The 11,885-nt window shown below is 53.3% G+C and overlaps 5 protein-coding genes across 5 annotated transcripts; 4 read left to right on the forward strand and 1 right to left on the reverse strand.

Annotated features, from left to right (window-relative positions):
* Positions 1–421: 421 nt before the first annotated feature.
* On the forward strand, positions 422–1,446 carry LRP88_10677 (uncharacterized protein; the record flags this gene model as incomplete). Its single annotated transcript, XM_083247129.1, has 3 exons — positions 422–453; positions 534–763; positions 812–1,446. 3 exons carry the CDS (start codon positions 422–424, stop codon positions 1,444–1,446), a joined length of 897 nt encoding a protein of 298 aa, XP_083098242.1.
* A 536-nt stretch (positions 1,447–1,982) lies between these two features.
* LRP88_10678 (Mss4-like protein) lies at positions 1,983–2,552 on the forward strand (the record flags this gene model as incomplete). The annotated part of the gene is made up of 2 exons (XM_083247130.1): positions 1,983–2,096; positions 2,154–2,552. The coding sequence occupies 2 exons, from the start codon at positions 1,983–1,985 to the stop codon at positions 2,550–2,552; spliced, it is 513 nt and encodes a 170-aa protein (XP_083098243.1).
* Positions 2,553–3,512: 960 nt separating this feature from the next.
* LRP88_10679 (uncharacterized protein) lies at positions 3,513–4,454 on the forward strand (the record flags this gene model as incomplete). Its single annotated transcript, XM_083247131.1, has 1 exon — positions 3,513–4,454. The coding sequence occupies one exon, from the start codon at positions 3,513–3,515 to the stop codon at positions 4,452–4,454; it is 942 nt and encodes a 313-aa protein (XP_083098244.1).
* Positions 4,455–4,983: 529 nt separating this feature from the next.
* On the reverse strand, positions 4,984–6,069 carry LRP88_10680 (uncharacterized protein; the record flags this gene model as incomplete). Its single annotated transcript, XM_083247132.1, has 1 exon — positions 4,984–6,069. The coding sequence occupies one exon, from the start codon at positions 6,067–6,069 to the stop codon at positions 4,984–4,986; it is 1,086 nt and encodes a 361-aa protein (XP_083098245.1).
* Positions 6,070–7,065: 996 nt separating this feature from the next.
* Positions 7,066–11,427, forward strand: LRP88_10681 (ABC-2 type transporter-domain-containing protein; the record flags this gene model as incomplete). Its single annotated transcript, XM_083247133.1, has 3 exons — positions 7,066–10,770; positions 10,829–10,992; positions 11,049–11,427. The coding sequence occupies 3 exons, from the start codon at positions 7,066–7,068 to the stop codon at positions 11,425–11,427; spliced, it is 4,248 nt and encodes a 1,415-aa protein (XP_083098246.1).
* Between the last annotated feature and the right edge of the window lie 458 nt (positions 11,428–11,885).

Below are 11,885 nucleotides of genomic sequence, written 5' to 3' on the forward strand. Positions count from 1 at the left end.
ATTGCTGTCTCTGAGGACGCACCCCAGAGAGGTTGTTGCACTATTTTCGTTCTGTGCAGAGCCCAAGGCCCCGCAATTTTCGCTTACAGTGCCCGGTGTAAGCAACCGGGCCGTTCACTAATCGATTAAACTCTTGAGGAGTCGGGAGTAATTACGTTTCACTGGCTCTGTCAGCATAGCCAAGATGACGATTAGAAGTGTGTGGCGTAACAACTCCGATAGAGATAATTAGAAATGCCATGTAAAAAAGCCTTCGACAGAGACCTGACTGATTAGGTGGTATCGCATGGTCTGGGAAATTAACCTTCATACCCAAATAATAGATAATAAAGCCCAGATAAATAGACCACAGAAGAAGCAAGATGCAGGCCAAATAAACAATCCAATCTACAAAAACAGGCTGCACATGACAAACTTCAACATGTCCAAGCAGCGCACCGTCCTTATCACTGGGTTCGTCATATCTCACGTTCTTAATTTCTCACCTTGACCTTTCCCCCTTGACTAACATGGCCCTCTCTCTCCACGTATAGCTGCTCAGAAGGCGGAGCCGGCCACGCCCTCGCTCTCGAGTTCGCAGCTCAGGGATTTCGCGTCTTTGCGACCGCTCGATCCACAAAGTCACTCGCCTTGCTCCAGGAGAAAGGCATCGAGACCCTGGCGCTTGATGTGACCCGGCCGGAAAGTATAACCGCCCTCAAGACCGAGATCGCCAGGCGGACTGGAGGGAAGCTAGACATCTTGTTCAACAACGCTGGCATGAGTAAGTGGCTTTATATCTCAGAGCTCCGATGCGAGCTGACCTTCCAAGTGTACGAGGCTCCGGCGATTGAAGCCGACCAGGATCAAGTCCGGGATATGTTCAACACCAATGTCTTTGGCCTGTTCGATATGGTCCGGGCCTTTACGCCGCTCCTCCTCGCCTCGGTCGCAGGCTCGACCACACCGCCTACCATCATCAATACTGCGTCGATTTTAGCCCGACTCCCTTATGTATATGCTGCTCAGTATAACGCCTCCAAGGCGGCTGTGTCCTCCTACTCCGACACCCTGAGGATCGAGCTAGCCCCTCTAGGCATCAAGGTGGCTACTCTGTTTATGGGAGTGGTATCGACGAAACTCACGTCGCCCGACAAGGTGCGATTCGCCCCAGACAGTCTTTTCATCGATGGTGAATCGGGCCTCAAGGAGAGATCCAGGCTTCATCTGCGAGACGGCATGAAACCCGAAGAGTTTGCGCGACTGGTGGTGCAGTATGTCCTGAAGAAGAAGCCGGCCCTCGGCGAGGGAGAGTACATATGGCAGGGAGCAAATGCGTATGTTGTGTGGCTTCTCAATGCGGTCGGATGGAGGAAGATTTTCGATGGCACGGTCGAAGGAGGCGTCGGCCTAAGTAAGGAGGTGAAGCGGGCCATCTTCAAGAGAGGTCAAGCCAGTCTGCTGTAGATACTAGCCTGGATGCCCATAGCTCATCGCTGGTGGTTCCATCACGATTGCTTGGCGAGGCACCAGCTGGTTATCTCCCTGCCCGTGTTATAACGTTAGTCGATTACCGTTCATACCGGTATTCAAGCTACACCCGGTCCGAGCGTGCATGTTCCTCAGAAGAATGCATTCCAACCATAACAAAAGACATGCATGTACGTAATAATGCCCGCGTGGCGTGCCCGGTTGAATCATTAGCCGATAAACAGCTTTTGCCTTTGTAACATGGAAATGGATTGAATTTATACCATTCGAGGTCTTTCCATCACCACGTTGAGGTCTTTCGGGAGGCGCGGACTTTGGGTTGACAAGGAGCAAAACAAAGGCTCATTGCCGCCTGCCCGTGGGTGTATAAATAGGGGGAATGCAGTTCAGTAATTGAAGCTATCTTCCCATAGACTTCAGGGAATCTCGACCCATACAAGTCAAGGTTTCATTCCAAAGGACATTGCCTCTCTCTTCAACTTATCGCCTTGATACATCCCATCACTATCAGCATGGCTGACGGGACAGGGCCATTCTTCCCCCGGGCCGGCCTTGCGCAGGATGGCTGGTCGACCGAGGAAGAAGCAACAGCGACATGCTACTGCGGCGCTGTGCAGCTCTCCTTTGTGAGTTCATCAAGATTCCCCCCCAGAGAAAGCACGTTGTCTCATCGTTAGCCACAGCCGCTATCTAAACCAGGCTTCGTCTTCGCCTTTGTCTGCCACTGCAGCGACTGCCGCAAAATCACGGCCTCGATGTTCACCACGGGCTTCATCATCCTCGACTCACACCTGAAGCATGTTCGGGGGGAGGCGAAGCTCAAGCAATTTGGCCAGTCGGAAACCATCGAGCGAAAGGGCAACGTCATGACCAACTTCTTCTGTAGCACGTGCGGCTCATTGATGTACCGAAGAGCTGAGGGCTACCCGGGGGCGAGCATACTTAGGACCGGCACAGTGGATGACTTCAAGCTTGCCGAGACTGTGTTGAGGCCGACAGTCGAGCAGTATGGGAAGCACAGGGTAGATTGGCTGGAGGGTATAGAGGGTGTGGAACAATCCGAGGGACTGGCTTCGGTTTGATGTAGCTTTTCCAAGCACAGGTATGAGCTGGTGCAGAACAGGAAGAGCTGCCCCTAATACGGCCGTGCTGGAACATGTTGGGTCAAGAACGTCGATGCAGTTGATACATGAAATGTGGATGTTGTGGTTCTGACATGATTGATTCGCCGTGGCCCCAATCAGAGGTACCTTTGTAGCAACGCAGCTCGTCTATCCTGCCAACTCCCCAAGTACACAAATTATGGCTTACCTTGCCTCAAACATGGGCGAAACGCGGTGTCTGATGCGCCAGTCTTCTGTCTTCTGGCTCGATTATCCCATCAACGGCCGGGCTTCAACTATATCAAAAGTGCAAGTCTACAACAGGCTTCCAACAGCTTTATCGGCGACAATCTGCTCGGTAGCAGGGCTAGCATCACTCCCTCCATATGGGAGCTCATAAAAATGAGCAAAAGTTAAAATAGAGCGAGCCATTTCGACAAGCCAAGTTGCTCATGAGAAGATAAACGACAGGGGAGAGGCCTTACGAAAGTGTTTGTTTGAACTGCTGCGACTGAATGGATTTTGGGTGCAAGTTGCATCACGAACCCTTCACCAAGTGGACATACAAGAGATTTGAAAGTGCAACCGAAGAGCAACAAGTCGAGCTATGTCCTTCGAGAGGGGGGTGAGCTGGTCTTCGTAAAATCCAAGGTGGCGGGGCACTGACACCAAGTGGATATGATTGGTCATGGCCTTGGATAAACTCTTTCGACTGATTTTAACAAATAACGTTATGCCCCCTTGATTATTGAATCCACGACGGCATACTTTGAACCTTTAGTTGGTGATTCCTCCACTCATCCTCAGGCAAGATTACTAACCGGCCCGATGGTGGTGCTTTTATAAATGGCAATGCTCTTTAACAGAGCTTGTTTTACCCAGACTACCTGACTTCAATCTTGCACCATTTTATCTACATCGTATCCATCAATCCTAACCATGGCTCCTACCATCCTCGTCGTCGGCGCCACTGGCAACACCGGTCGAGGCGTCGTCGAGACCTTGTCAGAGCTTCTGAAGACCACCCCCTTTTCCGGTCACAGAATCCTCGCTCTTACACGTTCCTCGAGCGGAGCTGCAGCACAGCAGCTCGCTAGACTTCCCAACGTCGAACTGGTGGAACAGAACTGGGTCGAGATTACCCCAGCCTGGCTCCGTCAGCACAATGTCGAGAGGGCCTTCATCGCATCCCATAACCAGCCGAACCAGTTCGCTGAAGAATCGACGTTCCACCTAGCGGCTCTTCAAGCAGGCGTCCAGTATGTCGTGCGCATCTCAACAACCGCTGCCAACGTACGCCCTGATTGCCCTGCCTACTATCCAAGGACGCACTGGGCAATCGAGGCCTTGCTGAGCTCGCCGGAATTCCAAGGCCTACGATGGACCTCGTTGCAGCCTAACGTCTTTACGCAATTGTACCTTTCTCCTGCCGTGGAGCTAGTCAAGAACTTCCGTAAAACCGGAAAGCAAGACACACTGAGGCTCATGGCGTCGGAGGATGCCCCCGTCGGCGTCATTGACCCACATGAGATTGGACGTCTCGCAGCCCATCTCTTGATCCAGGATGACGTCACCCCCCATGATAAGGCTAGATATGTCTTGAACGGCCCAGAGGATATCACCGGGCGGCAGGTCGTGGCAATGACTGAGGAGGTCCTGGGAACGAGAGTTGAAGACGTTAGCTTCCGGGATCTATCCTTCATCGACCACATGGCGACCCAGACCCAAGAGTCAAAGAACGTCATCCTTTCAATCAAGCATGCTCCGGAGACAGCGTGGGAGGGGAAATGCACGGCTTCCACGACGAGCAAAGAGGTCCTTCAGTTGGCTGCGCCGAAGAATACGCCGGCCGAGATCTTCAAGGCAATGTTGGAGGGTTAGGAAAATTGCTCCATGCTGAAGTTGAAGAAACTGCTCTTTTTCCTGTTTTCAATTAGGATAGATAGCAGAATTGGCAGTCTGCATCAAACTCAGGTTGGTAATTGATTTTTGAAGGGAAAAAATAGAACTACTACTATCACGGTTGTCCAAGGCTGCTGGTAGCCCGGTTTGACGTTGTGATTCATAAATCATAGTTCGTTTCCAGACATGTAGACTAGTTTAGATATTTGGGGGGGAAACAGGAACTTGGCCGCTCCATTGTGAATAAACGAACGAACACCCTTTTGGAACCCGCCAACGTGTTTCCAAGCCCACCTCTCGCCGCAAGACATGTACTTGGCTTTGCTAGATAGTCACGATATTAGTGGGTTGGAAGAGATGACAGCTTTGTCCTCCAAAGTCTCGGTGGGTGCTCCATCAACTATTCTCTCGGATGCTTGATGTAGTGGTTGCAGACTACAACATAGCTATTCAGTACGGACCAGTGCATCATTCATTCGGTCTGTCCAAGTATCTTAGGCCCATCGACCTAGTGTTGTTGTCTAAAGATGTCCGCCACTTTTCCAAACAGCCTCCTCACGTCGGCAGGTCTCATGACGCCACGACCAGGAATAATCTCACGTCTTCCGTCCAGCTCACTCCAGAGCACCTGTATCTGTCTCACCGCCAGCAGACCCGCTTCACCACCCAGAGGCACCGGACCGATGCCCAGCACCTGCTCTATCCTCTCCAGCAGATGCACGATGACTTCGGAGAATAGCATACCCTGCGTACAGGGTTTATCTAGGGGCACCCCGCCAAAGGTGAAGCCCGGAATAGGGGCGATGGGGTCGGTAGTGATTCGCTCCAAACAAGCGGTCAAGTGTTCGAGGATCAGCTCGTATAGCGAAACCATCTGGGTAAAGATGCTCGTGATGGCGAGGGCGATGGGTGCGGACAATGGTTCCTCCGCGGCGACGACAGGGGAGATGGGCAGATGGTGGTTGCTTGGATAGGTTTGCGACGGCGACGGCGACACCAGTTTTGGAAATGGTGCTTCTGCCAGGCTTGAATAGGACAGCCGGCCACGAGACTCCCGGCTGCTGAGAAGCCTCGTGAGGATCAGCAGGAGGTCTCGAGACGTCTTGAGCATGAACTCGGCCAGGGTAGAGTTGTCGATGTACAGCACGCTCTGCGGGTAGATTACGCTGTTGAAGTCCAGGGTGTCCTTGTTCCTCTCGACAGCTGCAACGCGGATGTGCAAGTCGAGATTCATCCGGAAAAGCTCCAACATGGCATCTGAAGTGTCGATGGTGTCCGGCCCTCGCATCGCCACATTATCAGCCGGGGTGAGGTATGTGCCATTGGCGGCTGATACGGGTTTCGGGAGTGCCTCGAGCGAGTATGGAGTTGACATTGTGATGCTGAATCCCGGTTCAGGACTGAACAAGGAGTCGGTCCGGTCAAGATCCCATAGAGGCAAGGGCTGAGAGAAGGAGCCCATCTCGATGGCTGGCCATGTTGCATCATCCACAGTCGGAACAGGAACTGGTGATGGAGTAGGCGCCGGAGTTACTCTGCTGTTCCAGCTTAACAGGTCCCCTCCTCCAGAGAGTGAAGCATTTTCTCGAGACATGCTGGCGGGGATTGGCTGGCTGCGCAACTTGACTGGTGGCCGGTGGCCGACGGTTAAGCCTGGACCGGTAGAAGCTGTTGTTCGCCGCCGCGGCCTTCCAACATTTTTCTGCTGCCCGGCCACGCACTCAACGCCGAGAAGCGTGCACCTTGCACATTTGGGGTCGTTCCGGTTCAGGCGTTGACATCTCGACTTGGCTTTCCTGCAGACCTGGCAAGAAAAGCGCCTCTGCGACGGGTGGACTGATGCGGCGCCCATCACAGGGCTCTACAGGCAAGCAGGGGCGACTACAAGGGTGCAGGAGAATGTAAAAGGACCTGGTCTGGATCTGAACCTGAATCTGATCTGGGGCCAAGCAAGAGGGGTGGGTGAGAGAGAAGAGCCGGAGCTGCGTCCGGCGAACGGGAGAGTGCGTGGGAGGCAAGGGAAGATCTAGTGTCTTATTAAATCCTCCGCGGAGGGTTTTGGAAAAATATATTGGGCGTTAGCATGTTTGATGGGACCGGTGATTAGTTATTATTCGGGCACATGGAGTAAAGTTGGCTAATCCTTCCGATCACAGGTAATTAATCTGGCTTTTCCTAATCTCACGCACTGAGGGCCGTCGCACTGTAGTTTCGTCATCGGTCTCGTGGTAATGAGAAGCTGAAGCATGTCGGATGCTCACTTGGAGGGACCACAGTTATCGCCACAGTGCAATAGCGCAAACCCACCACCCAGCTGAAAGGCCCCGCGGAGGCTTTGGTGCTGAGAAATTGAGCTGCCAGGTAACTTAGCGGCCCCGGAAGGTTTCACGCTGCCTTCGTAATCGCAGGCCGGGCATGGTAGAGCCCAGAAGAGGCTGTGTGTGTAGATTATAGTGTCTTTGGCAGATATACCCCTGTTCTTATATATAACACTTGTAAATCTCTGGTGTTTCCAAATTCCACCCAAGCAGAGCCATCTTATCCCATCTCTTACAGTCTGTCCTTCGAATCACAGCTTCCCAATTTCGACATGAGCGCCAGTTCCTCAACCATGGACAATGCGTCCATCGCTGCGGACGAGGGACGGGATGCCGCAGACATGGACGACGAAGTGGAAAAGACGGCCCGTGACCGCAACGCGACGACATGGCACATGGCCCCCGAGCTACAGACGATGCGAGATCGAGACGAACAAGGCGGTGACAGGCCCAGGAAACTCGGCGTAAGCTGGCGAAATCTCACTGTCAAGGGCATCGGCAGCGACGCGACGTTCAACGAGAACGTCCTCTCCCAGTTCTACCCCTTCCACAAGGGGAGAAAAGATGCCCCCATGAAGACCATCATTGATAATTCGCATGGATGTGTCAAGCCCGGAGAGATGTTGCTCGTTCTTGGTCGCCCTGGATCAGGCTGCACGACGCTGCTAAGCGTGCTCGCCAACAATCGGCGTGGCTACGAGGAGATCACTGGAGACGTCAATTTTGGCACCATGTCAGCCGAGGAAGCCAAAGCATATCGCGGTCAGATCATCATGAACACAGAGGAAGAAATCTTCTTCCCTACGCTGACCGTCGAGGCAACCATCGACTTCGCCGCCCGCATGAAGGTCCCCTTTCACCTGCCGCCCGGGATCAAGACACAGGAGGAATACGCCCAATTCAACAAGGACTTCCTCCTGCGGTCCGTCGGCATCTCACACACTGCCCATACAAAGGTGGGAGATCCCTTCATCAGGGGCGTCTCCGGAGGGGAGAGGAAGCGCGTATCCATTCTCGAATGCCTTACAACCCGGGCTAGTGTCTTCTGCTGGGACAACTCGACGAGAGGCCTCGACGCCAGTACGGCTCTTGAGTGGATCAAAGCAATCAGGGCCATGACCGACATTCTCGGCCTCACCACCATCGTCACGCTATACCAGGCCGGCAATGGCATCTACGAGCACTTCGATAAGGTCCTGGTTCTCGACGAGGGCAAGCAGATCTTCTACGGACCTCGGGGAGATGCTGTGTCTTTCATGGAAGGCCTCGGTTTCATGCGGGACCCTGGCTCCAACCGAGGAGATTTCCTGACGGGCGTGACAGTTCCCACCGAGCGCGTCATTGCCCCTGGATACGAGCACATGTTCCCCCGCACCGTCGACGAAGTCCTTGCTGCATACGGCCAGTCGGATGTCAAGCCAAAGATGATGGACGAATGCCAAAGCTACCCAACAAGTGAGGAGGCCGTGGAGAACACGGCCATCTTCAAGGAGATGGTCGCTCGCGAGAAGCATAGAGGCGTGCCCAAGAGGTCGCCTGTCACCGCTGACTTCATCACCCAAGTCAAAGCCGCCGTTTCCAGGCAGTACCAGATCATGCGGGGTGACAAGTCGACGTTGTTCATGAAGCAAGCCGCAACACTCATCCAGTCTCTCCTCGGCGGCTCTCTCTTCTACTCTGCCCCCGCCAATTCTGCCGGTCTCTTCCTCAAAGGGGGTGCCTTGTTCTTCTCCATCCTATACAACGCTCTCATAGCTCTATCGGAAGTCACAGACTCTTTCACCGGCAGACCCATCTTAGCCAAGCACCGCTCCTTCGCCCTATATCACCCAGCAGCCATCTGCATCGCCCAAGTCGTCGCAGACTTTCCCATCCTGCTCTTCCAGGTAACACACTTCGGCCTCGTCCTCTACTTCATGGTGGGTCTAAAGACCACCGCCGCCGCCTTCTTCACCTATCTGGTGACCAACTTCATGACTGCCATGTCCATGACGGCTTTCTTTCGGTTCATCGGCGCTGCATTCCCCACTTTTGACGCCGCGACAAAGGTCTCGGGACTTTCCATCGTCGCCTTGTTTGTCTACATGGGCTATATGATTATCAAACCCGAGATGCATCCGTGGCTTAGTTGGATCTTCTGGGTCAACCCCATGGCATATGGATTTGAAGCTCTTCTCGGAAACGAATTTCATGGCCAAGACATTCCTTGCGTTGGTCCAAACATCATTCCTAGCGGTCCTGGCTACGATGGAGGAAGCGGCGGGCAGTCGTGTGCTGGTGTTGGCGGTGCGTTACCTGGTGCCACGAGCGTCACAGGCGATGACTACCTCGCATACATGTCCTTCAGCCACAGCCATATCTGGCGCAACCTCGGCATCAACTGCGCCTGGTGGGTGCTATTTGTCGGGCTCACCATCTTCTTCACCTCCCGGTGGAAGCAGGTGGGAGAAGGTGGCCGGAACCTCCTTATTCCTCGGGAACAACACCACAAGTCGAAGCACCTGTTGTCACCCGGGGACGAGGAGACGCGCGCTACAGAGAAGAGGCCGCCAGTCGAGTCTGGATCTGTCACATCAGACACGAACCTTGACAACAGCCTCATCAGCAACCGGAGCATCTTCACCTGGAAGGGTCTGACGTATACCGTTAAAACCCCCGACGGCGACCGCGTCCTTCTCCACAACGTGCAGGGCTATGTTAAACCCGGCATGCTCGGGGCCCTGATGGGGTCCTCTGGTGCCGGTAAGACAACGCTCCTAGACGTCCTCGCGCAACGGAAAACCGAAGGGACAATTCATGGATCCGTCTTGGTTGATGGGCGTCCTATCCCCTTCTCGTTTCAGCGTTCTGCCGGCTATGTCGAACAATTGGATATCCATGAGCCTCTGGCAACAGTCCGCGAGGCGCTTGAATTCTCAGCCCTCTTGCGCCAGCCTCGCGATGTACCCACCGAAGAGAAGCTGCGATATGTCGATACTATCGTGGATCTCCTGGAATTAAACGATCTCGAACATACGTTGGTGGGTCGTCCAGGCAGTGGTCTCTCGGTTGAGCAACGCAAGCGTCTTACTATTGCTGTCGAATTGGTAGCGAAACCGAGTATCCTCATCTTTCTCGACGAACCGACATCTGGACTTGACGGTCAAGCCGCGTATAATACTATGCGATTTCTTAGGAAACTTGCAGAAGCCGGACAAGCCATCTTGGTAACCATCCACCAGCCGTCGGCGCAGCTGTTTGCCCAATTTGATACGCTCTTGTTGCTCGCCAAAGGCGGAAAGACTGTGTACTTTGGTGATATCGGCCAGAACGCCAAAACCATCAAGGAATACTTTGGCCGTTATGGAGCTCCTTGCCCGCCTGAAGCAAATCCGGCCGAGCACATGATCGATGTGGTGTCAGGGAACGGTTCCTCCCGTGATCAAGACTGGAATCAGATCTGGTTGCAGTCGCCGGAACATGACCAGCTCTCCAAGGACCTGGATCACATGGTTGCTGAGGCTTCCGCGCGACCCTCAGGCGTCGAACATGACGGGAACGAGTTTGCGGCTTCCATGTGGACGCAGGTTAAACTGGTGACACACCGCATGAATATCTCGCTTTTCCGGAATACCGAATACGTTGACAACAAGTTTGCCATGCATATCAGCCTAGCCTTGCTGAATGGTTTCACGTTTTGGATGATCGGGGATAGTCTTACGGACCTTCAGCAGAACCTCTTTACTGTCTTCAACTTTATCTTTGTTGCGCCGGGTGTTATTTCGCAGCTCCAACCCCTCTTCATTGACCGGCGCGACATCTACGAGGCACGCGAGAAGAAGAGCAAGATGTACCACTGGGCCCCCTTCGTCACCGGCCTGATAGTCTCGGAACTGCCCTACTTGCTTGCCTGTGCACTGCTTTACTACGTCTGCTGGTACTTTACCTGTGGCCTTCCTACAGCGGCTGAGCACGCCGGCAGTGTATTCTTCGTGGTGGTAAGTCTTGGACCCATATTCGAGGCCGGCCCTTTGAGCGCAGCTGACAGTTTTCAAGGTCATGTACGAATGCCTATACACGGGCATTGGGCAGATGATTGCCGCGTATACCCCCAATGCCGTCTTTGCATCTCTCGTCAACCCGCTAGTCATCACGACCCTAGTTTCATTCTGCGGCGTCATGATCCCCTACAGCCAAATCGAGCCGTTCTGGAGATACTGGTGAGGAACATTGGAGCTTTTGCATGGAAATTGAGACTGACAGTGCTGGTTCGCAGGATGTACTACATCGACCCTTTCAACTACCTAATGAGTTCCCTGCTTGTCTTTACCACCTGGGATAAGCCTGTCCACTGCAAGCCCGAAGAACTTGCTGTGTTTGACCCGGCTCCCAACCAGACCTGCGGCGAATACCTTGCCAGCTACCAGCAAGGCGCCGGGGCAGCTACCAACCTCCTGAACCCGGGTGCAACCGCTGCGTGCCGCGTGTGTCAGTACACCGAAGGTGGGGATTACCTGCGTACGCTGAACCTCGACGGAGAAGATTACGGATGGAGGAACGCGGGTATTGTTGTTGCCTTTGTGGCTGGCATCTACGGACTCGTGTTCCTCATGATGAAGCTCAGGACCAAGGCTACCAAGAAGGCTGAGTCCTAGAGAAAGGTGGATAGAGAGGGGGGGGGGTTGTTAAGGCCACTCCCCTTCGATGCCTATCCTCCTTTGCTCATTTCTTTCCTTGTCATTTTCCTTTCACTAGTAATGTACTCCTTCAATTGGTAGGAATACTTGGTTACCATTAGATATTAGGTTTAGTCATCCTTTGGCTACTACTTTGCACAGATAGATAGAGCTATTTATAGATAAAATACATAAATTGTAGGGCGGTAATTAGAAAGAAAAATTGCTTACTCTTTTATTGCAGGCAGTAGACAAACTAAAAAAGAGGCCACCATGTTAGCATTGGGATAACGTACTATGAAGTATTAATATTATGTTCGTTGTTATAGCCAAAGCCCGGCCCTGGATGGGATAACCGAGCCAAGAGGTAGTGACAGATTGGCGGCATCACCAAGGCAGATCCGATCTTTCCTCCTACCCTAGGTATCTCCAATGGA

This window comes from Fusarium phalaenopsidis (genome assembly GCF_050370095.1).
Source record: "Fusarium phalaenopsidis strain FUZ10S chromosome Unknown contig_32304, whole genome shotgun sequence".
NCBI lineage: Eukaryota > Fungi > Ascomycota > Sordariomycetes > Hypocreales > Nectriaceae > Fusarium > Fusarium phalaenopsidis.